The 21,269-nt window shown below is 54.5% G+C and overlaps 1 protein-coding gene across 13 annotated transcripts in view; it reads left to right on the top strand.

Moving 5' to 3' along the window:
- Positions 1-21,269, top strand: part of CACNA1C (calcium voltage-gated channel subunit alpha1 C) — a 463,540-nt gene that overhangs the window by 102,572 nt on the left and 339,699 nt on the right. For all 13 annotated transcript variants that reach the window (XM_044940916.2, XM_025282935.3, XM_025282924.3 and 10 more), the window contains exons 2-3: positions 12,931-13,252; positions 16,836-16,941. In XM_044940916.2, the coding sequence (XP_044796851.1) occupies positions 12,931-13,252; positions 16,836-16,941 (428 nt within the window). The remainder of the gene's footprint in view (positions 1-12,930; positions 13,253-16,835; positions 16,942-21,269) is intronic.

Below are 21,269 nucleotides of genomic sequence, written 5' to 3'. Positions count from 1 at the left end.
GGGAGGGCTGAGGACTGCACCCTGCCTGATGGCCCCCTGCATTCCTGTGGGCCCAGGGCCAACTCAATGGACAAGGTCAACAGTTAAAGAACCCCAGTGAACACCTGCTGTTCACTGCGGCTTCGTGTATGGATGTGCCTGCTAAGGGCTTATAAAAATTTTGGAAATCCTTGGAATGGCTCAGAGCTGCCCAGGCCTCAGACGTGTGGCTCCCCTGCCTGGGCTGTGGGGGCTTACGGGGAACATGGCTCCAGATGGGTGCCCCCACCACCAGGCTTCCTCCTCGGCTCCCTTAGTCCCTCAGTTCCCTTGGGGTTTGTCCCCCGCGTCCAGGGTTTCCACACCCCTTTGCTTTCCCGCGGTCTCCACGGACCAGCTCCAGATCTGAGTTGTCAAAAGGTTGTCACCCTCCTGATTGCCATAGGGACTCAGTTGGAGGACAGTCACGTAGACGGGCCAGTGAGTCAGACCTATGGAGTCCCACAGTATCTCTACAGCCCCAGTTTCTACTCTGTGGATTGTCGCTCCCTCCTGGGAAGGAAAATGAAAGTGCCTTGACCTCTGCCTTCCCCTGCATTCTTGCACAAGGACTTTCTCATGTACCACCCCCACCCCCACTTTTCCTCCTGGCCCATCCTGTGGATGCACTGGAGGCCTGGGAAGGGTCTGGGCAGCACCAAGAATGATCCCTGGTCCCTGTGCCCCACTAGGAGCCACTGTCTCCTCTGTCCTCCTTGGAGAAAAGGATGGAGTGAGAAGCCAGGAGGGCCCAGAGGCTCCTGGTCTGGAAGATGTCCAGGAAACCTGAGGAGGAAGAAGGGGAATGGCTGCTTGGGACTCCAGAAGGACAGGAAGCAGCACATGCAAGGGAGAGAGACACGGGACGTTCTGAGGGAAGAGCTGGAACTTGAGATCCAGAGAACCTGGAGGGCTCCTCAGGTCAGTCGACTCCAGCCGGGGTCCCATGCAGCATTGTCATTGGTGACGGGAACTCTCAGGATGCAGAGGAGAAAGCAGATTCCCTCAGCAAATACATCTTTTTATACCTGCTATGTGGGATATTGGCTGCGGAAAGGCACCATTGCAGCTGCCTATGGATGCTCCTCCTGGGGATCCTCCAGTGCCTGGGGATGCTCTTCCTGGGGCTGCTCCATTACCTGGGGATGCTCCATTGCTTGGGGGTGCTCCAGTGCCTGTGGAGGCTGCTTTGCCTAAGGATGTTCTAGTGTCCAGAAATTCTCCACCTGGGGATGCTCCATCACCTGGGGATGCTCCATCACCTGGGGATGCTCCCTTGCCTGGGATGCTCCAGTGCCTGTGGATGCTCCATTGCCTAGGGATGTTCCAGTGTCCCAGGATTCTCCATTTAGGGATGCTCCATCACCTAGGGATGCTCCAGAATCTGGGGATGCTCCAGAACCTGGGCAGAGCCAGAGATAACCTGGGATGGTCAGACCCTCAAGCCTGAGCTTTCTCCTCCATAGAGGGGGGACCTGTCTGCTCAGGTGTTCTGCCTCTGGGGATGTTCTTCCAAGTCTCTGAGTCCAACACTCATCCCACTTTGGCTTTTAAAATAAAATTGAATTAAATTAAATTTTTTATTTTTTAATATTATTAATATGTAAAATTGACACCACACAATTTACCATTGTAACTTTGATAAAGTGGATACTTCAGTGGCACCTAGTACATTCACACTGTCATCCCCTCAGCACTGCTGTCATCTCCAGAGCTCTGCCCACTCCCTCCCCAGCCCCTGCTGACCCACATGGTGCTTTCTGTGTCTCTGAACTTGACCACTCTGAGCATCTCCTGTAAGTGGAACGATGCAATGTTTGTCTTTGTGGCTCATCTCACTGTGCATTTTGTTCTCAAGTTTCAGGTTGAAGCGTCTGACACACTGCATCAGAATTTCTTTCCTTTTTAAGATTGAATGATGGTCCATTGTATGTATCACAGAGTGTTAATCCCTTCATCTGTCCTGTGCATCTGTCGACAGACACTGGGGCTGTTCCCTGCTTTTGGCTGTCCTGTATAACGCTGCTGTGAAGCTGGGTGTCCCCACTTTCTTCTTCTGTATAAATATCCAGAAGCAGAATTGCTGGATCATATGGTGATTTCTATGTTTAATTTTTTGAGGAACCACCGTGCTATTTTCCGTTACATTTGCACCATTTTACCTTCCTAGCAACCTTACCCAAGGCTTCTGCTTTCTTCGTGTCCTCGTCAGCACTCGTTACTTTCTGGTGTTCTGATGACACCATCCTGGTGGGTGTGAAGCACCCTCCCTGGCTTTGAGGGCTTCCAGGTAGACTGTGTTGAGACCCTGAAGTCCTGGGGAGACTGTGAGATGAAAAGCTAGAAAAGAAACGAGGGTTGGACGGCTGTCCTGTCTGTGCTGGCTTCTTGGCCATGTGGGCCTGAGGTGGCTGGCCAGGGGTGGCCACTGAGCATGGTCGGGCACCCCTTCCCAGGCCAGGGAGCAGAGGGGTGTGGGTGGTGGGCTGAACCCTCTCGGCCCTTGTCCTGAGGCCGGTAGGGAGGAGACCTGGGCAGCGAGGAACTTGGTGGGAGTTGCACCGGCCTGGGAGGTGTGAGGGGCTGGACCACACGGTTCTGAGATGTGAATATGTGGGCCGGGAGGGACTCTTACGGTCGCCGCTGAGCCTCCTTACTCTAAAGAAGGGGAAGTTCAGACCCACAGAGGGAAAGTGAACCTCCCGAGCACCCTGAAAAATTGGCTACAGAGTGGGGCCTGGGATTCAGGTCTCCTGGCTTCTGGCTTGGTTCTTCCCCCCAAAGTCAGGAGAGCATCACGGTGGCTTCGTGTCTATCTGCAGCTTAGTGTTTACAGAGGGGCAGCAGCCTCAGGGCCACTTGCTCATTTTTTGTTGCTTTTCCGCATCTTGTCTGCCTGCTGTCTGGCAGAGGCTTCACAGGGATAAACGAGATAAACGGCATTGACTTTTCTAAATGAAAGAAGCGTCGTGCTCCATGCAGAGTACGGCTGTGAGGGGCCCGTGAGTGTACAGGAGTCGGCTCCATACTGCTTGTGTCCCACCTGGATGAGGAGTAAAGCATAAGATTGTAAGACCCATGTCCTCCCCCGTGTCTGGGGGAGGACAGGGAGCCATGTGCGTGTGTGTTTGCGTATATTTGCATGTGTTATATGTGTGGTGTGCACATGGTGTGTACATGTGTACAGGGCCCCAGGTGTCCTGACCTGACTCCTTTCCCAGCCTGTGCCCATATCTGTTCAGACCTCATGGCACCCACCTGATATTACATGAAATTGGACAAGAACCTGATGCTGGTTTGGCCACAGCAATTTTTGGAAGTTTAACTTAACACAGTCAAACAAAACTGTAACTGTTTTTTCTCTTTGATTACCAAAGAATTGATGGTTGTACAGAATTTGGAAAACAAACTAATGAAAAAATAGCTGGTACTTATAAGGGTCTCCGTCTGAAGTAGTTTTCTGAAGGTTATACGTTTGTTAACTCATGTGCATTAGCTTCTGTTATCATCTCCGTTTCCCAGGTGAGGAATCTCAGGTACCAGCAGGTCATGTGACTGGAATTCGGCCAGCTTGGTTCTGAGTCCAGGGCCCCAAATGCCAGGCTGATCCGCCCCACGCAAACGAATGTCACTCGTCACCGAAGATAGTCACTAGTAACAGTTCTGTTTTTTAAAAAATAGTATTTTATAAGTTGTTCATATTTAGTGGCTTTCATAAAATTGGGATTGAGGATGAGTGAAGAGGAGGGCAAAGGGACCACGAGGAGACTTGGAGACTAGTGCAGGAACAGCTCAGGAAAGAGAAGGAGCAGGCACACGGTTCATGGTGACAGGCTCAGGAGACGCCTTGGGGGCTGGGTCGGGATGAGGGCTTCCATCCTGGCCGGGATCTCCGAGGCTGGGCTCTGTGGGCTCAGCTGCGGTGGGGAAACACCAGCATCCCTGTCTGCCCATTGGGAAAACGAGCCTCTCACTCGTCTAGTGTGCTAACCTTGAAGAATGACCTTTTGTTTCTGAGTTGTTTGTTGGATCTTAGAATCTTGTATGCTTTGAAAATGCGTCTTTCTGCATAGGGTGGTTATTTCCTGATCAGAAAATCCACCCACCCAACAGCGTCTGGATCAGGGCTGGATTGCTTTTTTTAAGTTCCTTCACAAGTTGGGATTCCGTGCTCTGGAGGACTCTCCCATTTCTCACACCTATCCCTCCTCATCCTGCTCTTCCCGTCACGACTTTCTCTGGATATGGATGGCCCCGTCCACGCTGTAGCTGCTAGGGATGGGAGGCTTGTTGTTCAGTCGCTCAGTGGTGTCCGACTCTTTGTGACCCCATGGTCTGCAGCACACCAGGCTTCCCTGTCCTTTGCTGTCTCCTGGAGTTTGCTCAAACTCATGTCCGTTGAGTCGGTGATGCCGTCCAGCCCTCTCATCCCCTTTGCCCCCTTCTCTTGACCTCAGTCTTTCTCAGCATCAGGGTCTTTTTCAGTGAGTCAGTGCTTCATTTGGTGGCCAAAGTATTGGAGCTTCAGCTTCAGCATCAGTCCTTGCAGTGAACATTCAGGATTGATTTCCTTTAGGATTGACTGGTTTGATCTCCTCGTGTCCGAGGGAGGCTACTTAAATGCAAATGAACTGAAATCAAACATGATTCAAAATGTAGTTCCTCAGTTGCACTAGCTCCGTGTCAAGTGCTTAAAGCCAGGGCCTGGGACTACCACTTTGGACGACCCAGAATTATAGAGCAGCTCCATCATTGTAGAAGTTCCGTAGGACAACACTGCTGTGGCCTGGCTGGGTCAGTCAAGGTCAAGGTCCAGACCTACAAAGACACTGCCATAGCCATTTTAAGAGTAAAGACACCTTTAAAACAAATTAATTTATTTGGCTGTGCCCGGTCTTAGTTGCAGCATGTGGGATCTAGTTCCCTGACCAGGGATTGAACCCGGGTCCCCTGCATTGGGAGGGCAGAGTCTTAGCCACTGGACCACTGGTGAAGTCCCTGAAAGATACTTAATGCAGGAATTTAAGGGCTTACAAAGCAGCTAGAAGGGTTGCGGGAGCATGTTGCAGGGGAGGCATCGGGAGTGATACCAGAACCATGCTGGATTGCCAAGGGGACTGGAGCCATGGAATGATGGGAAGCTGGGGAATTTGGACATGGCCTTGCCCTGAGCTGGCTTCAGATCATACCATGTTATCTGCAGTCCAGGGATCAGGAATCCATAGCCAGAGCCTTTCTGTCTCTACCGAGCAAGAGTAGTAACATGAACATTCTCCCCTCTGGACTTCGTTTCAATTCAGGCCTTGACTTGGTCAACCCCACGGCCACAGCAATCTGGCCACAGGGAGATCAGAAAGTGTATCCAGCCTCTTTGAGACAGGAGAGCGCAGGAGAGGAGGGTGGACAGCTGCTAAGTCAGCCCATTTGGAGCCAAGAGGGACCCCAGCCTCCCCCATGGGGAGCACTCTGAGCTGCGAAGGCTGGCCTGGGCTGTCTGCTGAGCCCAGACGGCGTCCCGTCCTCCCTGCGCGAGCACCCGGCTATCTCAGCAACGCGCTTGATGGAGAAGATTAATGGCCTCCTGGTTGCTGCTCATTTGGCCTTTAATGGGCAGAGAGAGCTCGGTTTCTGTTTCAGGTCGGCTGCTCTGCTCTTAAAGGGAACGGAGCCCCCGGGTCACCACGGGCTTCTGCGAAGACCTTGGGTGGCTTCTGGACGGAGAGAAAGCACGTCCTTTGTGTTACAGGAATGCATCCATCTCATAAATCAGCTGAGGTTGTGCTGGGTGTGTTCAAAGCCTAGCCCTTGGGAGAGACCCCTCTGTGTGCAGCTGAAGGTGCTGAGGCCAGAGAGGGAGGTTGTGTTCACAAAGCCAGTCAGTGGCTCTGAGCCCCTTCCATACACGTGGCTAATTGGGGGTCCCTTTCTGGCACCAGGGGTTTGGGCTCCTCTTCTGAGGGTTGATGTGGAGGCCTGCTGGCCACCGGGGTTTACACTGGGGGGTCAGGGAGGGGATTTGAGAAGGACTCCCCAAGCTGAGAGAGCAAAGGGAACAGCATACTGAGGGCGTGCAAGGGTCCTGGGGCAGGCGAGGAGGGAGCTTGTCTGAGTGAAACGGGGCCATGATGGCAGGCAAGGGGTGGGCCAGGCTGAAGAAGGAAGTGCAGAGAAGCAGGCAGGGCCACTGCTGTGGGCTCACAGCCCGTGGCAGAGCCTGGACGTTGAAGAGATTTAACTGGGAGGACGATGGGGCCTGATTCATGATTGATATTTCTAAAAGGTCACTCTGCCTGCTGCCTGGAGACTGGGCTGGGGACACGCAGGAGGATGAGGGAAATAGAGCTGCTGCCGGATCTCAGGCAAGAAACGGGTGGCGGCCTGGACCAGGCTGGGGCACCAGAGGGGGAAGTCATTGCTCACAGCCTCTTCCCCGGAAATGCTCCTCTGTGGTCACAGCAGGGAGCCTGGGAAAGCTTGTCCTCTCGGGTGCAGATGGCCAGTCCCAGCACTGTTTTCCAAGTCGTCCTCACCAGGACATCATCATCATCACGGGCCTCAGTGAGCAGAGGCTGGGCCTCTTCTGGGATGGGCCCCTGGGCCGGGTGTATATAGGCAGGCAGATTAAAGAAAACCACTTGGTTTTTTGTCCCCAGGCTCCAAGTTCCAGCTCCTCGAGGGGCCCCAGGGGAGCCCAAGCCCTGAGCTCATCTCCTGTTTGAACCCTAGCAGAGCAGACAGTCCTGAGGCTGAACGATGCCTTGTCCTGGTCCCTCGGAGCAGAGCCGTGGGTGCAGTAGGGGGTGCTGCCCAGGGCAGCTGGGCTCCTTCTCAAGTGGGAGACACTTTCTTCCATACAAGGAAGGTGTCCGCTATGGATGCCCACCTGTGTGCACAGCTTGGTCAGCTGGGCTGCCTCCCTGGGCTCGGGCAGATCGTCTGGGAAGGCAGGAGCTGGAGCTTGCTTAGACAGTGGCATCTTTTCAGCTGGCAGCCAGGAGACCAAGCTTTGAATCAGCTTTGTAATTTGAAAATTGGTCTCTTTGCATTGGGTGGTTATTTCCTGCTAACAGAAGCCGTCAGACACAGAGCGCTTCCCTCCCTCCACACTCTGCTCCGGCACCCGTGTGGGGTCCGAGATGGAGCTTTTCCATTCCTGGCGTTCTCAGATCACCATGTCCTCTTGTCATAGGCCCCAGGGGTTCTGATGGAGCCTCAGACCTGACTGAGGAGTCATCCCAGGGCATGGGGGACAGTTGTGTAGGGTGGGGGACAGTCACGTGGGGTGGGGGAGGCTGAGCTGGGTCTGGAGGTATAGCCTCGGCAGGGGCCAGTCTGCAGGGCCACACGTGTCTCTTGTGTGTGTGTGCATGTATGTTTGTGTCCACCTCTCTGTGTGTTTGTATGTGTGTGTGTGTATCTCTGTGTGTGTGCATCTGTGTGTGCATGTGTCTGTGTGCACATATGTGTTTGTGTACCTGTGTCTTGTGTGTCTGTGTGTCTGTGTCTTATGTGTCTGTCTGTGTGTGTCTGTGTGTGTGTCTGTGTCTTATGTGTCTGTGTGTATCTGTGTGTGTCTGTGTCTGTGTGTGTCTGTGTGTCTCTGTGTGTGTCTGTGTTTCTCTGTGTGTGTCTGTGTCTGTGTGTGTGTCTGTGTGTATGTGTGTGTGTCAGTGTTTGTGTGTGTCTGTGTATATCTGTGTGTGTCTGTGTGTCTCTGTCTTTTGTGTCTGTGCGTGTCTATGTGTCTGTCTGTGTCTCTGTGTGTCTGTGTGTGTGTCTGTGTGTGTCTGTGTCTGTGTGTGTGTCTGTTGTCTCTGTGTGTGTCTGTGTGTATCTGTGTGTGTCTGTGTCTATGTGTGTCTGTGTGTTTCTGTGTGTGTCTATGTGTCTGTGTGTGTATCTGTGTGTGTCTGTGTGTGTCTGTGTGTCTCTATATGTGTCTGTGTGTGTCTGTGCGTCTGTGTGTGTGTCTGTGTGTGTCTGTGTGTTGTGTGTCTGTGTGTGTGTCTGTGTCTTATGTGTCTGTGTCTGTGTATGTCTCTGCGTGTGTCTGTGTGTATCTGTGTGTGTCTGTGTCTATGTGTCTCTGTGTGTGTCTGTGTATCTGCGTATGTCTGTGTGTGTGTCTGTGTGTATCTGTGTGTGTCTGTGTATCTGCGTATGTCTGTGTGTGTGTCTGTGTGTATCTGTGTGTCTGTGTGTGTGTCTGTCTGTGTGTATCTGTGTGTGTGCCTGTCTGTGTCTGTGTGTGTGTATCTGTGTGTGTCTGTGTCTGTGTGTGTGTCTGTGTACATGTGCGTGTGTGTGTCCACGCCCCTCCCCATCCTGGTTGCAGGGCTGCAGCTGCGCTCGGGCTCCAGGACTGAGACCCTGAAGGCTGTTTTCTTGCCCTCTGGCTGGGGAGGTTGTCATTCCTCTTTTCCCCGCAGGCCTGTTCGTGTGTGCTTCTCCAGATGGTGCTCTCCCGAGAGGTCCGAGTGCTCTGGGAATGGTTCACAGTGTAAATAAGGTCACCGAGGCTCGGGTGGCTCTGAAGTCGGCCCACCCAGACCAGGCTTTCCGACTGCCTCTGGGCTCCGAGAGACCCTGGTCTCGATGGCTTGGGGCCCAGGATGCACCCACGCCGGCCTCCCTGGGTGATGGGTGTCTTCTCCGCCTTGCTGCGCCTTGCCGTCTTTTCCAGCATCATCCATGGACTCTGGGATGGTCGGTTTGGATGTGGCTGGTGCTGTGAGAGAGTTCAGGGGGCTGGGGGACAACTGGGGACAGCAGGGGGCAGGCACTGTTGAGGCCTCGCGTCAGGAGAGAGCTGTGGCCTGGAGGGTCCTTGTGTCAGAGAGGGTCACGGCTGCTTCCACGTCCCTGAGGGAAGAGGAGGGGCTGCTCCAGGAGCTCCAGAAGAGGCTGGCCAAGCCAGGGGTCGAGGAAGGAAGGTGGTTTCTCACAGATCAAATCAGCAAGCAGGGTCACAGCCCCTGCTGGTGAACCTGGTAAACACACAACCTGGCCACATTGGACCCGCTTGGTCCTGGGTGGCTTGTCCACCCACCTCCACCCTGGGGGCCCAGAGCTGATGGCATGCTGGATGCTGCCTGATGAGGGTCACGTCAAACACAAAGGGTGTTCTTGGGGTTAGAACTGCAGGCCCTTCACCCTGAGGCCATGAACCGGGCACAGAGTGCTTGGCTCATGGCCCCCGTGAGTGCACATACAGAGCGAGTGGACGCAGCACCTCCAGCCTCACTCCATGTCCTCTGCTCTTGTGGGTGATGGAAACATGCACCTGCTGGTTGTCACGGGACCCTCGTGCAGCAGGTGCCTCAATGCGTCGCGTCCTGTCTTCTAGTCTCTTCCTCTGGGGCCTCCTAAGAAAGACAGAGGCCTGGCCGAGCAGGGTCTCCCTTGCTCTAAGCTTGGGATGCCCCACAGTGACGATGGCGGCGAGCATGTGAGGGATGGAACCCCTGTCTGGAAGGGGTTGGCTCCTCTGGGTCCTTGATGGAGACGCGGAGCCTGTGTCTACAGAGCACAGGCCACGCGTTGAGAGCTCAGAGGCTGCTCTCCAGGCTGGGAGTGGGGGTGGGGTTCTGATGCCATGGGGACCAGATGGCATGGTGCAGGAGCAGCTGCCATGGAGGAGAAGGTGCAGACCAGCTGGCACCCATGCAGACCTGGAGGGCTCCTCTCAGGCCCAGCGGGTGGGTCACGGGCACCTGCACCTCTGTGATAAAATGCCACCCACCCGCCTCTCCTGACTGCACAGCTGACAGTAACCTGTCACAATATGCCTTCCTGCCGGGTTCAGAAAAGTCCCAGAGCCCTTGAGGTATACAGCGCATGGGGGTCCCGTCAGTCAGGTAGCGTGAAACTGGCAACTTCCGTGTGTCACTAGTGTGGTGGTGCGAGGGCGTGACTTGGGAAACAGGCAGGAGTGGCAGTCCCGACAGGCACCTGAGCAAGCGCATTAGGTCTGCAGGGGACAGAAAACCAATTCAGAAGAGCTTAAGTGAAGTTCAGTTCAGTTCAGTTGCTCAGTCGTGTCCGACTCTTTGCGACCCCATGAATCGCAGAACGCCAGGCCTCCCTGTCCATCACCAACTCCCGGAGTTCACGCAGACTCACGTCCATCAAGTCAGTGATGCAATCCAACCATCTCATCCTCTGTCGTCCCCTTCTCCTCCTGCCCCCAATTCCTCCCAGCATCAGAGTCTTTTCCAATGAGTCAACTCTTTGCATGAGGTGGCCAAAGTACTGGAGTTTCAGCTTTAGCATCAGTCCTTCCAAAGAACACCCAGGACTGATCTCCTTTAGAATGGACTGGTTGGATCTCCTTGCAATCCAAGGGACTCTCAAGAGTCTTCTCCAACACCACAGTTCAAAAGCATCAATTCTTCAGCACTCAGCTTTCTTCACAGTCCAACTCTCACATCCATACATGACCACTGGAAAAACCATATCCTTGACCAGATGGACCTTTGTTGGCAAAGTAATGTCTCTGCTTTTGAATATACTATCTAGGTTGGTCATAACTTTCCTTCCAAGGAGTAAGCATCTTTTAATTTCATGGCTGCAATCACCATCTGCAGTGATTTTGGAGCCCAAAAAAATAAAGTCTGACACTGTTTCCACTGTTTCCCCATCTATTTCCCATGAAGTGATGCCATGATCTTCGTTTTCTGAATGTTGAGCTTTAAGCCAACTTTTTCACTCTCCTCTTTCACTTTCATCAAGAGGCTTTTTAGTTCCTCTTCACTTTCTGCCATAAGGGTGGTGTCATTTACATATCTGAGGTTATTGATATTTCTCCCAGTCATCTTGATTCCAGCTTGTGCTTCTTCCAGCCCAGCGTTTCTCATGATGTACTCTGCATAGAAGTTAAATAAGCAGGGTGACAATATACAGCCTTGATGTACTCCTTTTCCTATTTGGAACCAGTCTGTTGTTCCATGTCCAGTTCTAACTGTTGCTTCCTGACCTGCATATAGGTTTCTCAAGAGGCAGGTCAGGTGGTCTGGTATTCCCATCTCTTTCAAGTGAAGTTACCTAAGGAATAAAGCTGGAGAGCTCAGAGGTGGAGCTGGCATCAAGTGTGGCTGGATGCAGGAGCCCAGTGGTTGTCAGAGTCTGTCTCCAGGACAGAGTGTCTCTGGGATCTGAGGCTAAGCTGGGTCACGTGCTTATCTCTGAACTGGCCCTTGTCGGGGACAAGGCCGGTGGTGAAGGCAAGAGGGCCAGCTGGGAGCAAAAGTAACTTTGAAGGGCAAACCTAGCAGGGTGAGCCCGAGTTGATTATGGGAAGGAGGAGCACTGGGCGAGGCACCACGTGGTCATCTGGGTCCAGCCTGTCCTGAGGAGGGGGAAGGGGCCCCAAGAGGCAGCAGCAGCTTCCCTGGAAGAACCCCGTGCACATAATGCAGAGGAGAGGGTTACTGAGGGGGGCTTGCAAGTGGTGTCCATGCACCTGGCCTGGCTCTGGCCACTGTCTCCCGTGCGACTGATGTGGTCTCCAGATGCCAGGCTCTTTGCCCACAGCATCACCCCATTCTCGCAGCGCCTCCTTATCCTGCAGAGCCTGGCCAGCAGCCAGTCTCAAGGTCACAGGTCGTCCCAGGGCCCGGACTGGGTCAGTCTCTTGGTGGACCTTGTAGGCTTCTCCGGGGAGGTGTCAGTGGGCAGATGGGGGAGAACCCACCAGGCCCAGGCCGTGTTGTGGGGGCAGTCTTGGAGCTTTGTGTTGCCTACAAGCCAGAGCCATGCAGAGGCGTCTATGCTGGAGTCCTCTGGGTCCTGCCCAGGATTTCTGCCCCTCTGTCCCCTCCTGGCCACACTCACTACACGGTGTCACACAACGCCATTTCCCAGATGCCAAATGCTACACAATGAGTCACCCCGAACAAGTGGCTCTCCACAGCGCACACTGGGCTGCTCCAGTTTCTGCAGGTCAGGAGTTCAGGAAGGGCTCCCTGGGCAGTTCTGGCTTGGGGTCTTGTTGTGGGGCTGCAGTCAGATGACAGCTGGAGCTGCTGGGGGCTGGACAGGACTCCCCACCCCCACATAGGCTGGTGGGGCTTCCTCACAGCGTGGCGGCCCAGGGCTGGCGTTTCAGATTTTCCATTTACCTTAGAAGTCGCCTCTGTGTCACCTCTGCTGAACTTTATGAGCCAAAACAATCACAGCAGGCCAACCTATGTCAGGAGGGTGCATAGATCCTATTGTTCAACTGGGGGGACGTCATGGGACCTGCTGTCGTGATTTAAAACCCTCACAGCTGCCGGCTCTCCTATCCAACAACACCCGTCGCCAGACGGGTTTGCGGTACCTGGATGTCACCTCGCTTTGGTCCAACCCCTTCATTTATGATTCCTACTTTTATTTTTGAGCTCAGGTGCAGAGATTTGAGTGAACTATATCCTTCAATTCACTGTACATTTGTCAGCATGGATTCACGCAGCGGCTCTCATTCATTCATTCTTTTCTCCTGTCCCTGTATCCTGTTCTTATTTTGTGCCTCACTTTCTCTAGACAACCATTCTATCCTATTCTATTTGTATGTGTGCTTATAAGTATATGTTTTAACTGCTACGTGTTGCATAGCATATTTCTCCTTTTCTGCATCCTCTTCTTCTCGCTGTGTTTCTGAGATCCCCAAGTGCTGTAATGCATACATCTTGTGTCTTTTCTGCTTAAAATGAGTAGAGAGATGTGTCCAGGGTCACACAGCTGACCTGGGCTGAGCTCGGACCAGAGCAGACCCAGTGTCACACTGGTGTTTCCACGGGTCGCCGCCCCAGCTCCTGCAATGGTTTGAAATGAAGTTTTAAAAAAAATACTTGTGAGTCTGGGGCCTAGATCGCATTGCCAGGGCTCCTGGTTCTCCCCCGCAGTGACCACTGTCCCTGTCCTCTCCTGCAGGTCCCAGCTATGGGAGCCCGCGCCCGGCTCATGCCAACATGAACGCCAACGCGGCCGCAGGGCTGGCGCCCGAGCACATCCCCACGCCAGGGGCCGCCCTGTCCTGGCAGGCCGCCATCGACGCGGCCCGGCAGGCCAAGCTGATGGGCAGTGCTGGCAACGCGACCATCTCCACGGTCAGCTCCACGCAGCGGAAGCGGCAGCAGTACGGGAAGCCCAAGAAGCAGGGCAGCACGACGGCCACCCGCCCGCCCCGCGCCCTGCTCTGCCTGACCCTAAAGAACCCCATCCGGAGGGCCTGCATCAGCATCGTCGAGTGGAAGTATCCTTTGGCCTCAGTTGTGTGGCCTGTGGTGGGTTGTTCTCAGACCACTGGGTCGGTCACTGGGCATGGTTGGAATGCAGAGTTCTAGCCCCTCCCCAGCCTTGAGTCAGAGCCTCTGGGGACGGGGCCAGAGTCCCCAGAGGCTGCACAGCCAGCTCCATGGGTATTGTTCTGTACATAAAAGCAGTGTTTAAGGAAACAAGACTAAGGGGTTGTTTCTCCTCGCTTGCCGGGCTGAGCTTGCTCAGGCTCACTCAGTGTGGGTTGACATGTCACCTCCTCCTGATCTATGGGCTGGCACAGCCGTGTGACCTCCCCGTGAGGTTGGAGGAGTCCATCAGTGTTCCTTGCGGGGTTGGGATGAAGCGCAGGTGTCTGAGCTCTGCCCGGGCCTGGCTGAACTCTCCAGGTGCAGCTGGGTTGGGACCCACCAGCCTGGGGAGTGACGCAGACCCCGTGTCTGCACAGAACCTGGTGGGCACAGGCTGCAGAGGACGAGGCTTTGAAGGGCTGGGCTTTCACGGAGCAATCCTGCCCAGGATTCGTGGGGTGAGGGAGATGGGAAGGCCCTTGAGGGTGAGTGCGTGTGCCCCCGACTTTCCTGGTGAGGACACGGAGCCTGCAGGGTGGTACAGACAGGACTAGAACCCTGGACTCAGTGCTAGGCGTTTTCCTAGGAAGAAGCTACTCGGGCAAGCCTGCCACGTCTCCCAGGGTTCAGGACGGGTGTTAGGTTTCATTGACGACTTTCCATGGAAAGATTTCTAAGTTTTGGGAGTGGATGAAAGGTATAAGGAGATGACTCGAGAGAGAAGACCATTTCTGTTTAGCAAGAAATGTTTGTTCTGTCAAACCCTGAGCCCCTTAAGTCCCAAATCACTTGAGAGGAGGTGGCCTAAGCGCGGCACAGCTGCAGAACCGGGCAGGGGGTCCCGGGGCCGAGGTGTTCACTGCCTGGGTCAGAGGCTTGGATCTGTGGGTCCCCGTCGGGCTGCTGTCAGCACCGCTTGGTCAGGGCTGTGAAGGGGTGGCTGGGCCATGTGTCCAGGGTGGGGCAGGGGGCCTGGAGGAGCTGCACTCGCTCTAACCACACCAGAGGTTCAGATCCAGGTGCCCTGAACTCACATCTCCGCTCCCTTTTCCCTGTGAGTCCAGAGTTTAAGAGAAAGGCATTGGTGGGGGGGCGGGGCGGGGGTGGCGGTTTGCAGGAGGTCAGGAGAAGGTCAACAGTTCAGTGGGGTCCCAAGGGGACCCGACCTGAGCCTAAACTCCCAGCTCACAGTGGGCATCAGAGCAGGAGGCACCTGGACTCAGCTGTCACCCACCTGTGGGGAGGGGACAGGTTGATATGTGAGGCCTGGCTCTTGTCCTGGTTGTGGAGGGGAGCCCCAGGGTAGATGATGGGGACAAAGATGCCCAGCCTGGGCTGAGTGGGGACAGGGCGAGAGGGAGGAGGCCATGTGGGAGGGGGCCTGAAAGAGCCGATTTCCTAAAAACACTTAGGGTGGGACTTCCCTGGCGGTCCAGTGGTTAAGACTTCACCTTCCGACATAGGTGGTATGGGTTCGATCCTTGGTCAGGGAACTAAGATCCCACGTGCCTCCCAGCGAAAAAGACACAAACCCATAAAGTGGAAGCAATGTGCAACAAATTCAATAAAGACTTGAAAAATGGTCCACCAAAAAAGTTCCCACAAAACTTTTGCAACGACAATTGCTTGGGATGATTTCAGAGTGGATCAGTGCAAAAGACTCCTGACAAATTCAGACTTCAGAGCCAGACTTTCTGGTCCGACCCCATCCTACCCCAGCGAGGTGACTCTGGGCAAGTTGATGCATCCTGTCACCTTCTGTGTCTCACTTCCCCCATTTAGGAATGGGATGACAACTGCCCACCACGCTGCGGTTTGAGCAAGGCGGTCAGAGCAGGGCCTGAGGGGGCAAGCCTTCGGTCAGCATCAGCCCCCAGCCTTCCTCCCACCAGCATCCCAACTCCCCACGCATCCCTGGCCAGCTCAAAGGCAGCAAGATGATGGAAAAGATGAGTCAGGAGCTCTGGTTCAGACCTGACTCTGCTATTTGCCAGCTCGGCCCTGGGAGACGCTGCTTTATTTTCTGTTTGTCCAGTGGGGAGGCTGGGCACCCATTGCAGGTCTTCTCAATGGCAAGGTGACACAAAGACTGACCGTGTTTAGGGGGCATGCTAGGTGAGCAGATGACCAGCTCCGCCCTCAGGGCCAAGGGACCCACCCGTAGGCAGCACAGTGTCCAGGGGGCCCTGAACTGGAGGATCACCAATTCCTTCCAGGCCCCAAGCTGCCCTGAGAACTCAGATCCTGGGACGTCCATGGCAAAGGAGTGGACAGTGGACTCTGCGGGCAGGGGTTTGGGTTCTGGCCTGGCAGGTCAATGCCTGCTGTGGGTCTTGGGAGTTTCTCTGGCTCCCTGGGCCTCAGGGGTTTGGACCAGGCCATCTCCAAGGCCTCTGTCTGCTTCAGGACTGCAAGCTCTGCGAGCCCAGGCTTCCCTGGAGATGGAGGCGGCCCCTGCCTCCAGGAATGGCTGCCTTCTTTCTCATCCTCCCCTGGTGAGGCTCCAAAGACTGGGCTGGAAACGTGGCTGTACTGGGGAGGAGGGAAGATGGGGCTGGAAGAGCATGAGCTGGGCCCTTCCTCTGAAGTGCCCCCACTCCCCACCCCATGGCCTTCCATCAAGAGTGCAGGGCAGAAGGTGTATGGTCACAGTTGCTCATTTTTGCATCTGCCTGATATTTTGATGCAGAGATCCAGGCACAGGGACCTCCTTGAGGGTTGGGGAGTGAAGCTTGGCTTATCCCCACGCCCTCCAAACCCCAGCACAACCCACAGCAAGTCAGGAGACCCTGGGACACAGGCCGCCCCACCCCCACCCACGAAAGCAGGACCTGAGTAGATGGAAGAGACCCCTGCACCCAGCTGCTGCCCCCAACCCGCACAGCTCATGCTACCCTGCTGCTGGGGTCCAGAGCCCCTGGCCACCTTCAGGCTCTCTGGAAGCTGTCAGAGAATAAGGATGAAGAAAAAAAAAGAGACTCTGAACTTCAACTTAAAAGATTGAAAGTATTATCTCCAAATTTCGCTGGAGAGTCAAAGTCAAGTCTCTGCCTTGAGCCTCCCAGAGTCTGCCTGTTTCAAGCCAAGCCTCGTCGGGCCCCCAGTGCAGGCGGGCGAGCCCGCGGGCAGGGCGGCCCAGGAAGGGGTGGGCGGGGGCGAGTCCGGGCACACATGAGAGAAAATGAAGTCCAGTGCAATCTAAATAAATAAAAGAAGGGAAAAAAGTTTTAGAAATCTGTGTTTACTCTGGCACGCGACTGGCCTCCACTGCTTTTGACATATTAGGAAAAATTTTGGCGGGGCCCCATTAGAAGCACTTAAAAAGGCATATGTTTCTTTTCAGAACACAAGGGGCTTGGAATGTATTGTTTAAACAAAATTCTTATGGATCTCCGATTCATTTAAATATATATATATATATGTGTGTGTGTGTGTGTGTGTTTCACTGGTGCTTCCCGTGGCATTAATTCCTTAACTCCCTCTTCCCAGGCCATTTGAAATCATTATTTTACTGACTATTTTTGCCAATTGTGTGGCCTTAGCGATCTATATTCCCTTCCCAGAGGACGACTCCAACGCCACGAATTCCAACCTGGTAAGTGCACCGCCGTGTGCCTGCCTCTGCACAATGGCAGTGGGGGCTAAGCTTGGACCACGTGGATTTGAGCTGGAACATGCTTGATGTTACAAAAGCCGGCCGAGCTTGGATGTCAAGGCCTCTTTATTCACATCAGCACCTGTCTTATCTCGGCCTGTTGTAAGAAAGACTGTTGCGGTCAGGCAGTTGGGAGCAGGATGCACACGAGTGTGAGTTCTGGGCAGTGGCCCGTGGGTGCTCTCTCCACCCGCATCCCGGAAGGGCAGGTGTCTGCTGGAATGAGTGTGCCTTCTGGATCCTCCGTCGTGTTTGCTCCCAGGGCCGTCATTCCACTGAGGGGGCTTTGCTCAGGTGATTCGTAGGCTCGGTGCTCGAGAAGTAATTTCTAGGAAGCTTGTAGGAAAGTTTGCTTTTGCAGCCAAGATGGACTATTTAGTTAAGAAGGTTTTATGCTCTTGGGAAAGGCGGCTTTCCATCTGGATGGTCGGGAGGCCAGTGCTGGCAGTTTGGGGTTAGAACGTGTCCATGGAAAAAGCGTGGAGAGTGTTTACTTTGTGCTGAGCCTGAAGTCATCACAAAGTCGTCTGGGCACAGAGGGGGCTGTGGAATGCAGCTGGCCCGACCAGGCGCCCCGGGATCCTGGGCCGCCCGCCGGCTGTGGGGGAAGTCCTGCCTCTCCCCTCCCCTGCCAGGACTCCAGAGCTTCTCACGTGACCCCACAAAGTGCATCTCCCGGGTCGTTGGCAGCTTCCTGTAGTTAGTGACAGAGGACAGTTGGTGGTTGTTTCTGGAAGAAACAGGAGAGTACCAGGGCCTCCTTCTCCTGTCGCCAGCCTCTCTTGATATCACGGGGTAATCAATTCTTGTGCTTTTTAGTCTTTGACATTTTCTTGGGCCCCTGCAGCTAGTGTGTCTGATGCCTGTTTGGACTTTGCAACCTTTGCCTGGTTGTCTCAGGGAGCCTGAGCTGTGTGTGGGGTCAGGCTCCAGAGTTGGCTGGCAAGCTGAGCGATGACATGGCAAGCAGAGCCCAAGTCCACGTGGCCTGCCGAGGTGCGACCTTGTGTCAGCAGGCAGGAGCTCTTTGCTGTGTCAAAAGAAACACGCCAGGGGTGTCCCAGAGGCCCCCGGAAAAAGCAGGGCCTTCCTTGGTGCCACTTCTTCTCCCAGTGTCATGTCACATAACCGCACCCCCCAAACCCCACCCTCCGTGAAACTCTACAGCCTCTCAGTTAATCTGCAACTTAGAAAAAGACTCTGAGGCCTGTTTGGCAGCCAGTGAGGCTTTGGGTCGACTCTGGGCCAAGGCTCAGAGGAGGCTGCTGTCATCTTAGGTCCCAGGGATGGCCCCTCACCCAGAGTCCATGAGGGTGGGGGGTGTACAGGTGGGCGCTCTGGGTGGCTGAGAGCTGCTGGCCCCTCCTTACGCTGGGCTGGAGAGCAAGCGGTCCTAGGATGTCCTCCGGGCTGGAGCAGAGGGACCATGGTTTTAAAATCACTCCACAGGGTGATGGACAAGCTCTGAAACTAGGCAGTGGTGATGGTCATACAACTGTATGTAAGTTGTACCCTCACAATGGGCAGATTTCCTGGTATGTAAGTTGTACCTCAGTAAAACTGCTGTGAGTAAAGGGCGACCCCCGCAAGCCCAAGCTAGTCCAGGCTGCACCACTGGTCCATCTTCCATCTTCCCCCATGAGGGTGAGCCTATGTGGTGGAGGGGAAGCGGTAGGGGTCAGCCAGGACTTGGGGGACCTTACACTAGGAATCGGGGTATACCAGAGAATGTGGGGGCTGAGAGGGGGTTCTAGTTGCTAAGGCAGTTGCTGCCTCTCTAAAGCTCTGGGTTGGGCAGTGACTGTAAAGTAGGGGAATGTGCCCGGATGACGGAGAGTTTCCTCCAGCCTAAATATATATACAGAGACACACACACACATATACACAGGTACACACAGTCACACATATATCAGACACAGACACACATACATGTACACAGACATACACAGTCACACATATACACACATACACTCACAGACACACACACACACACACAGAGACACACATACACACAGACACACACACATGTGCACAGACACACACAGTCACACAGATACACAGATACACTCACAGACACACACACATACACACATACATGTACACACACAGTCACACATCTACATCATATACACAGACACAGGCACATATACACACAGTCACACTATACACAGATACTCACAATCACACATATACAGACACAGACATGCATACATGTACACACACAGTCACACAGATACACACATAGACACATACACAGATGCATGCATATACACACAGGCACACATACATGTACACAGACACACAGTCACACATATATACACAGTCACACATATACACGGACACATGTACATGTACACAGACACACAGAGACACACACCTACACAGACACACATTTTGAGAATTCCTCTCATTGGGTGAGGGTGGGGCAAGAGATGCCTTCAGCCGGGAGGTCAGCTTTAAGGGGCCGGGATGAGGGGCAGTGACTGAGGAGCCTGTGGACGGAGCAGGAGGAGACTGCAGCGTGCAGGTGTCAGGCGGGACTCCAGAGACACTTCCTGCTGGGCGAGGCGGGGAGGACTGAAGGAGCCCCAGGCCCGGCTCTGAGCATCTGTGGCAGGTGCAGGGGAGGGCTGGGGCAGGTGGACAGGAGGCGCCACGGGGCCACCAGGGAGGTTCCGCCTGAGAGTCAGAGGGAGATGGCGAGAGCCAAGTCTTCCAGGCTCGAGAAAGAGATTTAAATCCATTGGAGACGGCGGAGGGTGGTTCACACTCACCTGGCTGGCAGCTCCAGGCTGACAGTGCGGAGAGGGGGCTGGGGCGCCGGGCGGAGCGGGGGCCTTGGTCATGTCTGTAGCCTCTGGAACCCTGAAGCAGGGATGCGTGCGGCTCTTTGTGGAGCTTTGAGGACCAAAGCTGCCCCCTTGTCCCTCCAGAATGTGGCCCCCAAATCACTGAAGGGCCCCTGAAAGGAAGCTTGACAACCTCTCATGACTCTCGTGGCTTTTTTAGAACAAGAAACTGTAGTCGCCGAGTCCTGCTCAGAGACGGAGGCGATACTGCACGTACAGCAGAGGGCCTGGCACCTCAGAGCCTGTGGGTCCCTCAGGTGGGGGAGCAGCTACAGTGTGAGCCCGCAGGGCTCAGAGTCCATGGGTTTAACTCGCCCCCCTGGCACCCCTGCTGCTGGGCATCATGGGCTGCTTTTTGGGAAAAGCAACCCAAATGTTTGCCCTCTTGCGAGTGGGGCCCTGTCAGCTTGCCCTCTCCCCATGGCTCTCTGTAGGGTCCAGACAGAAAGACACAAGTCAGCTGCCCAGAGATGTGTCCTCTGTCGGGTCCAAGAATAACTCACTTAGCAAAGACCCTCACTGTCCAGAAGGAGGGGGTCCCCCTGACACCTGCGGGCCCACAGCCGCCCTCCTGCTCTCGACCTCCTTCCTTCCTTCTGCCCAGCTCCTTCCCCCTGCAACCTGCTTGATACAACCCCCGTTTATTTTCCTAGCACTTTGCTTTTTTTCTCTTTCCAGGAGATGAAAAGTGTTTCAGTATGGAATTTTTTTTAAAGGTCTTTTTCTCATTATTTAAGTAAAAGCCTGTTTGTTTTATGCTCCATCTAACATACACCATTGCACCTAAATCCGTCATCTTTGTTATCTTTTCCTGGTGCTAGTGGAGCAGAAGGAAATGTGAACGGGCCCGTGACATGGCACTGCTTTCCGCATTATTCACAGCCTTGTAGCTGGCAGTGTGACTTGCCACACAGAGCATCCTGTAGAAATAGTGTGTGAACCCCCCCATGCCCTCGCAGGGGGCCGCTGCCCTACAGGTAAATTGGACGACGTCTCCTGAGCTCTGTTGCTGGCAGGGTGGACTCATCGTGTGTGGAAAACTCCCAGCTCCCAACAGACCCTGAAGTCGGCTCAGACTTGGATTGGGTTGGAATATTAAGAGAATATATTTGGCGACTGACCTTGTGCAGACAACAGAGCTGTGTTGGGCTTTCTGAAGCCAGAACCAGGTAGTTCCAGAGGGGCGAGGGACAGAGGAGAGGCCAGAGGAGGAAACATGGGGGCTGGGGCCGGGGGAATGGGCTCAGCAGAAGGGCCCAAGTGTCGGGGAGAAGGCAGGCCTTTCCAGTTTCCCATTTATGCTGTGAGATGGGGTGGCCCCGACTGGCTGTAAGGATGGCAAGCTCAGGCCTGGGGGCCATCAAGGTGCCAGCAGAGGCTGTGTGTGCTGGTCGGAGAGCTCACAGCCCAAGCCTGGGG

This window comes from Bubalus bubalis, chromosome 4, assembly GCF_019923935.1.
Source record: "Bubalus bubalis isolate 160015118507 breed Murrah chromosome 4, NDDB_SH_1, whole genome shotgun sequence".
NCBI classification, from domain to species: domain Eukaryota; kingdom Metazoa; phylum Chordata; class Mammalia; order Artiodactyla; family Bovidae; genus Bubalus; species Bubalus bubalis.
Note: the sequence above shows the minus strand (reverse complement) of the source record. Positions and strands in the feature narration are given on the sequence as shown.